Source organism: Pyrus communis, chromosome 5, assembly GCF_963583255.1.
Source record: "Pyrus communis chromosome 5, drPyrComm1.1, whole genome shotgun sequence".
NCBI lineage: Eukaryota > Viridiplantae > Streptophyta > Magnoliopsida > Rosales > Rosaceae > Pyrus > Pyrus communis.
In genome coordinates this window covers 5,955,513-5,965,231 of record NC_084807.1, presented here as the reverse complement: position 1 = coordinate 5,965,231, position 9,719 = coordinate 5,955,513, and the positions used below count along the sequence as shown (strand labels likewise).

Here is a 9,719-nt window from a genome sequence, read left to right as displayed (position 1 = left end):
ATCAATAAATGATATCCTAAAAGATAGATAATTCAAATCATTAAAATAGATTACAAATTGGACCACAAAAACTTGTGTTAACCATTGTTGTTTTCTGTTCCGCATATGCCCTAAAAGAGAGCGCCAAGTTCGGCCAACAAAAAGTGCGAAAAATACCAAAAATGCCCAACCTGACAACTAAAAGAAGACGATTTGGACCAAACTATTTGTAACCTACGAAAACACTAACAAGGAAAACAACAAAAGCAATTGCAAAGGCCAAGCGGAGGCAATGCATAGCAGAAAATACCAAGAATTGCTTGTAAACATTTGTCAACTTTCTCGAACAAGTTAACAACGAAGGACGTAATCCATGAGGATAACTTTGCAAATCATGTACTTGATTACAAGGATAAGTTAACAAGTTTTGAGCCAAGTTAAAGTTTTGGTGCCACTTAGTACTACAGTCTAGTAATCAACCGTCTATAGCACCGTGTAAATCCATGTGGATAACTTTGCAAATCATGTACTTGATTACAAAGATAAGTTACAAGTTTTGAGCCAAGTTGAAGTTTTGGCACCACTTAGTAATACGATCCAGTGACCAACCACCTTTCGTCGTATTTTTAGAACAGTGCATGTGCCATGACAAATACTATCCACAGTAGGTGGAGAGTGGTAGAAAAAAGTCAAGGCAGTTCACCATTTAAGTAAATAGTGAACTGGCCGGTAAAGATGGTGAACGTGGGCTGGCCGTTAAAGATGGTGACGTGAGTTTTGTACCACGAAAGGCGTTGGCAACGGTGGTGGACTTCGTGGATGCAATGCTCAGTCAGAGCGATTCCGGCTTCCTGCTCTTGTACCCCAGAACAAGAAACCAAGGTAGAAAACAAATAACTGTAAATTTGATTGAACAGCTGATTACACATCTAGTTTCTAATTTCTTATTTCAAATTTTTGCTTATACATTTGTGTAAGACTACTTTCACAACTAGAAGGTGGAAGTGTCAACTGAAAATAACCCAAACGAAACCTGCTTCCGCTCGACCACATATCCTTTGCAGCAACAACATCAGGGTGAAAAAAGTGGCAAAAAATTCAAGGGCCTTGGTTACCGCCATCTCATCAGCCTCGTGATCTAATTGCGCCAGCTGTTTTGCTTCTTCAATTCGAAGGAAGCTCCATCCTTTAGCATGTCCTGAGCGTCAGTTTCCATTCCCAGTTTCGAAAGGGCGAGAGCCTGCATGTAGAAGGCAGTTGCCCACTCAGGCAAGCACACTTGAGCTTCCATGGCATCTCTCAAAGCTAATTCTGGTTGCCCGATCATTAAGTAGGAGAGCGCTCGCCTCACAAATATAGTACCCGAAGGAACAGACATCATTGAAACCAACTGTACAATAAAAAGGATCAGAAATTAAAAGACACATACAGATACAAAGGCACTAAGATTTTCAATTTTTTTCCGGCCGAGTCTGCAAGTACTCGCGGTTCAGGTAAACTTCTTTTATTCAATTTTCTGCTGTCATCTGCTGCTCATATGATTTCAAAAGCCATAAAGGTATTGTAAGATTTACCGTTCCATTCAATGAGTTTTACTCAACGTGCGTAGAAGATGATGAAAACAATTTCACGTAAGTCAAAGATGCTGTAAGGAACGCGATATCCCCATTTCAAGATTTTAATAACGGAAATTGCTAACTAGACCATGACATCATAGGAATCACATTATGCATTTGAAAGTAAAAGTAAATGTAAAGAACAATGGAAATTAAAGAAAAATACCTTAGAGTAGTGCTCCACGGCATTTTTAAAATCCTTGTCTCTGAACGCAATGTCCCCAAATTTCTTGGTATTCAACATATCTTGCACTTGTTGTGTCCACTCTTGAAATGACAGCTTTAGATAGAACACATTTCCGATGAAAAGGATCGTTATAAAAGACCACAACCCACAAGCCTTTGAAAACAATTGTACTAACTACTAATTACATATTTTAATATGGCCGAATATATTTTGGGAGATGTTACAGAAGCTAAGAGAACACTGACGTGGATCAACTAAGTTTTAGGCAAAATTACGGCATTTGCTCACAAAACTTTGTTTAATGGAAGAAGGTTGCCTTCTTTCGTTCTGTAATATGGTAAGATAATCATATTTAAGTTTTCTATTTCCAGATATATGTGGTTCACCTACAAAGAGAAGATAAGAAACTCACTTCATTTTCTGCACCCTCTTCATCTCTGTAACCAGTCTTTAGCAAAATCTCATGAACTGCAGAAAGGTCCATCTGTACACAGGCCTTCCCAAGGGGAGAAAGTATCGTTGGCATCACCACTGGAGTTTTTGATAAACCCATTAAAACAAGTGATGCAACCTAAAATACCAGTTTCAATGAATGAACATCTTAGTAAATATAAATAAAACAAATGAAGAAATTGCAAGACAAGTCGTCACAAAATCCTAGTTTTCAATAAGACTTCGTAACTATTCAAAATACCTCTGTCTGCTTTTGGAGGGGGGATACTGCTGACAGAAGAAATGTGGTCTCAGGTCGATCTTTAGCCTCATATTGAAGACATTTTGAGGCCAATTCAACCAATTCAGTTGCATCTTCATTGGCATATTGTCCTTCTAAGGATGAATCCATTAACAATAACAAACTTTTCCCCCTTATGAGATCCAATGCCTAGAAAATAATAAGTTAAATCCATGAAGTAAGAAGTTGCAAGTGTCTCGTCTGCCCCAAATCATTAAAGGCGACAAAATACTATAATAATAGAAGACAGGCCAATGAACTTGGAGTCAAGTAGGCAATTCCAAGTAGAACAATAGTTAACAGCGTAGCTACAATCATGGTCTGTTAATGGGCCTTGGTGCTATTTTATTCACAACCAACTATACGGCCCTCAATAGCCTTCTCATGAAGAACATTAGGCTCATACAATTGTTTGATATATTGACTGCTTTGAGAAAGACAGTGTATCTTGATATAAATAATAAAATTAATGACGGTCTATTTTGTTGGTCGAGTCAGGCCCTTACACATTTGGTGCATCCATTTGGGTTTTATTTTTGTTTATTACTACTGCATTATTTCTGTTTATTACTACTGCATTATTTCCTTGTATTCCATGCTCAAGAATTTAGTTATAATTCAACATGGAGATGGTGTAAGTATTCCTAAGTCTCCCATCCCTAGCTTGGGTATAAGTTATAACTCGTCTATAAGAAATAAATTTTAAAATGGGATAGAGTATACCAACGAAACAGACAATGCTCGTACCTAGTGGCGCTGCTCTGATAACCATGTTTGGAATGACAGGAAAATGCCTATTTAAGGAAATATTCTCGTATTACTTAAAATTCAAACCACTCTTTTTAGCATTGACCCCAACAACATATCTTTAATTCTTTTTTGTTTTCCAACTGACAATCTATAGAGTGAATATGGAAGTGGAGCTCGCAATGACACACTCATCCTTTGTGTTTGGAGGAAAGATAGTGGGGGTTGGCAACTACCACCGGCACCAGATATTTTACCCTTCTAACCCTTGTCAGCATGATTTGACAATAAAAAAAAAAATAACATGATTGAACTAAAGAGTGAAACTGTCATGCTTAACCCAAAAAGAAAAATAAGAACGAAACTGTCATGAAGGTTGAGATAGTACAGAAAAGTAAAGATAAATATGTGAAGAATGCATACATGGCTTGGAGGTATATGTTTTCCACTCAAAAGGTCAAGAAGAACAGTCCCATAACTGTAGATCACACTCTCTGGAATGACCCTACCTGCAAAAACCAAACGTTTTATTGTGTAAAATGGATAATGGTATTTCCTTAGTAGCCACTATCAGAAACATACAAGAAATGATCACAGTCCTGCTACATTTTAAACTTTCGAGAGTTTGGATGGTTCTTTTTCTGCAATATTGTATGATTGGAATGTTGCTGTTTTCTATTTTGTTGCTGTAAATGGGGTTGTGGATGTTCTATCTGTTGTAGTTGATCGTATTGGTGGGGGAAGCAGGTTTTTAGCTCATCAGGCTCAGTCGATATCTGCCCACACTGTCATTCTTCCTTTTTCCATTAATGAAATTTAGTTTCCTATCCATGAGAGAGCGCTGACTGAATTGTATCAATTATTAGCATTTTGATTTTTAACAAGACTCATCATGTAACAAAATCAAGCATTAGAAGCAGAAATAATTCCTCTTGTTTCAAACGAGACCAACTTCACTTCCTTTGGATGGAAAATGGAAGACCACACATAGGAGAATTAGATAATAGAACCGTCTGGGTCTTTCTTACATTGGTAAATGGTAATGCTCACACCATAGAAAGCACAGGATAACAAAATGTAAATTTTAGGGACAAAAGTTCACATCTTGATCCACTTTCTTGCTGTTCTAACTCAGACGTTTCAATGGAGACATCAAGACAGGTTCCAAGATTTACTTATTGGTCCCTTGATTTTAACGTCTGTGACAGCTTATTTGATCTTTACCTTCTTTTTTTAAATGTTTTCTTTTTTGTTTAATGTAAAAATCATTATTGTTCTTCCAATTACTTTATATTCTGCTCTGATGAATATTACTAACCATGACAACATAATATCAAACATCACCATACTGAAATCTTTCCACATGCAAGAGTCTAAGAAACCTCCAGTAATGTATGCTAAACAACATGGCATACCTGTCCGCAAAAATTCAGGTGGAGTATAAGCCAAGTTAGTGCTATAGCTTTTACCATCTCGGCTATTTTTTATCAGACCAAAGCTAGATAACCGCGGGTCACCATCCTGTGATCCAGTCAAATATTAAGTTCAACAACAATTCAGATAAGTGCAATACTAACACCACAAAATATGCTCCCTTGATGTCACAAAAAGGAAGTTTCTTTTTCTAGTTCAATAAGGAACTACTTGATAATAAAGGGTCACAATTGAATCAGGGCATGAAACAGAACATGTAGAACCTCGAGGTTTCCCCTTAATCACATATTGGCTAGGCAGACCATTATTTCCTTAAAGTGAGAACCACCCAGGATGGCCAAGAGATAGGAAATTTGAAATTCAAATATCATTTGTTAGATTTGTTTCTGAACAATCTCTCTCAACGGCATACTCACTATACTCCGTCTGCTTTAATTGTTATTAAGCACATTTGTGCTAACTTGAACATGTAATGCACAAATGAAGACACATAAACATTACACGTGTAAAAACTACCAAATTTCAGTAAGCGCTAACCCTGATCTAAATAATTAGGCCTTGAAGTTAATGAATTACTAAAGCAAATAAATATGAATTTCCCACTAGCAACTTATTGTGTTGAATGAGCTGTACCTCTTCCAAGAAAACTCTGTACGTGCAAACTACGGGAAGTTCGGTAACCCCCAACCTTGGTTCCAATAATTGGGTTTGGAAGTCAATTAAACACTAAAGCACTGTGTTTGGATATAGCGTACCTCATCAAAAAGAACTCTGTATGCATTTAAGTCATGATACAGTTTTCGGTTTTCTGTATTGCAATGATCAAGGGCTTGTGCAATATAGTATGCAATTCTAACGCGCATTTCCCATGGCAATGGCTGTTTCTCCCCTATAACATATATTAGAAAAACTAACAAATAAGGGAAACCAAATTTAACTGTGGCTCAAAGAATGAACGCAAAAAAAAGCAAAACAGGAAGACAAATTGAAAATAAAATCTTAAGAGGAAAAAGAAATGCACAATCAAGTTATCCATGCTCAGTGACAATATAGAATATGCAAACAGAAAATAATTGAGCTCATCGTCCAAAAAAGCTAAGCCAGAGAAGCATAACCGTTACAATATGAGCTAGAACATTCAATTAGCCTAATTTTGGCAGCGAGAGACCTTCTATTTAATGACAGGACTTCAATACTACAGAGAGAAGAGGAAATTCGTCTGATCTAACTATCAGCTAACCCATCAAGGCATAGTTAAAACTCTTTCCTATGAAAACACATAAAGATTAAAATCCAAGCAGAGTGCAGGGAATCCTAATCTATAGAAATAGTATAAACAAACACCACTAAGTTAGGCTTCGGGATGTCAACGTAGTGAATCTAGCCTTTGCAAGGTCTGAATCATTGGTGACTTATTACTTTTAGACATTGGCAGAAGGTAGGATAGATGTGGGTGCATCCACCAGGAGGGGAAGCCTACAACTAAGACGCAAATTACAGAACATGCGAGTTACACGAATTCATACCAGAAAAGGACTATATCTAGTATCTACATCTAAATGCCTAGTGAGAGTTCTTGGACACAGATGACCATGCTGACTCACGATTGGAGATCACTTCACCTCCCAAGCATTTGCATTGAGTTACAAGTTACAACTAGAAGAATGACCAAAGCAAAACTACATTATATAATATGTCCCACCGCTATGAGGCTTAGAGAATACTAGCAACATTCATATTTTTATAGTTTATAAGCAAAAATACGTACAAGAACGATAGAAACATACAGTGAAAGAGGTGCTTGGAGAGAGTATCATTAGGCATGTATTCTGCCACCAACAGCCTCTCATCTCCCTCAGCACAACACCCAATCAAATTCACCAATTTTTTGTGCCTAACCTTGCCAACCCCAGCCGCCTCTGCCTACATCCAGATACAACACAAACACCTCCATCAGCTCAGAAACTCATACAGGCATATAAACACAAACACATAACATGCACAAACTCAGTGGACAATGGCATACCAAAAACTGATGTGGGTCGGGCCAAGACAGCGTAGAAAAGCGCTTAATGGCGACAAATCGATTGTTTCTTAACTTCCCTCTGTAAACAACATTGGGGGCCTTCTCCCCACTCTCAGAGACAATAAGTTCAGAGTTGAACCCATTGGTGGCAGTTCTCAGCTCTGCCAGTCCATACTCTTTGAATGCAGGAACAGCTTGTTCATCTTCCAATTCCACTTCATTGGCTTTCACACCATCATACAGATATTGGGCTCAAATTTCAAACACAAATCAATCATTTTGTTCATAATTTTCTATTGGGTTTTTGCTAAACACAAAAATAATCGAAACCCAGAAAGGAAAAAGAGCGAAACCTGGATCTGGTGGAGGAGGGGCTTGGTCGGAGGAAGGGAGGCGGGGGCTTTTGGACTGGAAGCAGCCCATTGATGAGAGCTACATGCCACTGCTCTGCTTCCTTTCTTCTTCTTTTGTGATCTGTATTAGTTGTTAAGTGTGGAAGTGGAAGTGGGAGTTTGGTCAAGTCAAGTGAAGGTGTGAAAATGGAGGTAAAAAGTCAACAACGAGGTTGTGGGGACGGAGAGAGAGTAAGTAATGTGGTGGTGGGGTTTGGGTGGTTCAGTTCAAACGTTCGCAAGCTGTTTGAGATCAAAACCCAGGGAGACGAGGGAGAAGCACATGACATACTGACAATGAGCACGTGTACCCACACGCACGCGGACTATCCACGCGCATTACAATTTGAAATTGTGGATAATAATTTATGAGCTCATTTCGATATACTTTGATGTGTTTTTAAAATAACTGAAAATATTTTTAGATAAAATATTTTTTAGTTTCAAAAGTATTTGAAGTGCTTTCTACAAAAAGCACTAGTTATGTGATTCTTTTAGAAAACACTTAAAGTGCTTTTTCAAAATTAACTAGAATTTTTACCAAGCATTGTTTCTAAACATATTTTCACCAAAAACGTTTTCAGTCATTTTAAAAAGCATATCAAAACAAACTCTATAACTAATTTGAGTTGGGTAAACTAGAAGTCAGAACTCAATAATATTTTGAAGGTCATTTTTTTGTACTATTTGTAATACTTATAGCCTATAACGCAATAATTACTATAAATAAAAGCACTGTATAAAAAATTACCCAACCCTTCACTCATTTTCTCTTCTCCAGCGGACCTTCTCTCTATTCTACTATCCCTCAATAATTAGTTTCGCAACACTTTACACATATTTAAAAGTAAAATTTAGGATTTGTTCACTCAAGTTTAGAATTTACCCACGAATTATAATTATGTTACAACCAAACATGCAGTACTTGTAACTTTTGTTATAAAGTCTGTTAGTTTGACGATATTGCACACATGTAGACCATGCATATCCAGAATAATGTCTTGTTGAGGAATTTTTCAAGGTTTCGAAACCCCATCTCAACATTTATAAGTGGAGTACCGAACCAATGAAAATTGGATATCTGATTTTATGATTTTTTTTCATTTAAACACACACTGTTGAAAGTTGAAACGTCAAGCGACATTTTCAACTTCGTTATACTTTTATGTTATCGTCAATAGCCTTAGTATTATATCAGACTTCGATTTCTCTGGTCCATCTTCTTCCTTGTCGTCTGAACATTCACAACCTGTCGTTGGAATCACAGTGCTTCTGCAACCCCATGTGTCAGTGGTGCCACAACAAGGTCATCAATGACAATTTCCCAGCGAGGAAACCAAAGCAAGAGGATTTTCTCAATTCCATCTTCTTCTTTTTTACGATTAAAACTCGAGGTTTTGCACTTGCACCTAAACCTAGAAGTCGTTGTGACTTGATTGTTTAGCTTTATTTTTTGGGATTTACAATTTTCAAAGGGTAGGTAGAATTTGGGTTTTGATTATCTTCCTTATAATTGAAAATTTCAGTGCTTATGAGTTGTCCCTGTGGAGGCAGCCTTAAAGAATACAGATTCCATTCCACCCATGAAGTAATTTCTTGCTCCCTTTCCCAGTGATTCAGAAAGTTAGATGCTTTGTTTGGGAGTTGATCTGTTGTCCTAGTCTTTAATTGGGCTTGTGGCAGGTAATGACATTGACATTACACAAAAAGGGCCCAAACACACACCAAGTACAAAAGGTGAAATGGCCCCATTAAACACACATTACAAAGGAAGCCTGTGGGAAGAGAGATCCCGCGAACGACATCGCCAACAAGGACAAACACTGGAAGAACAAATAAGGGCCAACAAAGGTGGTGGTGCAAAAACCTGAGTCAAGGCTCTGCACACCCTCCCGTAGAAAAGCGACAATCGCAGTAATAAATGGTGGAGTCGAAAATAGGATTTGTGGAAAGATGATGGAGCCAGGTGATGAAGATGGTACAGGGGAAAGGAACGAATGAGATGGAGGAAATGAAGATCGTGAAGGGAAGATCGGGATGAAAACAGGGCTGGGATTATTGCAAAAAACAGTAGGAGAAAGAAAAAGAAGAAGATAAGGGCCAATCAAGGGACTGCCACCAACCCTGACCATGGCAAAGGTCGGCGGGGACGCAGAAAATCAAAAACGAAAGTCACTCACACCATGGTGAGAAAGGGTCTCGATAGAGGAGAGAATTTTTGTGATGCTTTTATTAAAGAAAACTAATGAAAATGGTTTGAAAATTTTGAGTTTTAACGATAAGGACAAAATAAAGGGTAAAGTGAATATTACCATAATTGACTTTTTAATGTAAAAATGTGATTTTTCGTTAAAGTAAACAGTACCGGAAGCTTTTCGTTAAAATTTTCTTTTAATAATGGGTTTAGTTTGCAACATGATATATCAAGGGTTACATGTTATACAAATATGGTCCAAATTTCATTTGGAAAGCAAGAATTTATACCAACAATTCAATAAGTTGGATTAAGCATTTAAGATAACAAAAACATCAAAATACTCATATCTTTGTCCCTTGTTCAGTTTAAACAAAAAGTTGAACTTCGAGAAATCAGTAAACGTAATCC

General features: G+C 37.4%; 1 protein-coding gene across 2 annotated transcripts; it reads right to left on the bottom strand.

The window, feature by feature from the left end:
• Positions 1 to 862: 862 nt before the first annotated feature.
• LOC137734744 (serine/threonine-protein kinase BSK2-like) lies at positions 863 to 7,366 on the bottom strand. Of its 2 annotated transcripts, none has more exons than XM_068474019.1 (10): positions 7,076 to 7,366; positions 6,723 to 6,973; positions 6,484 to 6,619; positions 5,452 to 5,585; positions 4,678 to 4,783; positions 3,686 to 3,771; positions 2,477 to 2,665; positions 2,195 to 2,353; positions 1,762 to 1,875; positions 863 to 1,369 (listed from the first exon to the last, which is right to left on the bottom strand). In XM_068474019.1, exons 1-10 carry the CDS (start codon positions 7,143 to 7,145, stop codon positions 1,118 to 1,120), a joined length of 1,497 nt encoding a protein of 498 aa, XP_068330120.1. In that variant the 5' UTR covers positions 7,146 to 7,366; the 3' UTR covers positions 863 to 1,117. The 2 variants fall into 2 exon arrangements, with proteins under 2 accessions (XP_068330120.1, XP_068330121.1); XM_068474020.1 differs by having other exon boundaries at positions 6,723 to 6,946.
• Between the last annotated feature and the right edge of the window lie 2,353 nt (positions 7,367 to 9,719).

Coding starts and splice junctions, on each gene's coding strand:
- LOC137734744 (XM_068474019.1), bottom strand. CDS start 7,145: ATGGGCTGCTTCCAGTCCAAAAGCCCCCGCCTCCCTTCCTCCGACCAA. Junction 6,974..7,075: donor CCCTCCTCCACCAGATCCAG/GTTTCGCTCTTT, acceptor TTGAAATTTGAG/CCCAATATCTGTATGATGGT. Junction 3,772..4,677: donor ACCTGAATTTTTGCGGACAG/GTATGCCATGTT, acceptor TGGTTTTTGCAG/GTAGGGTCATTCCAGAGAGT.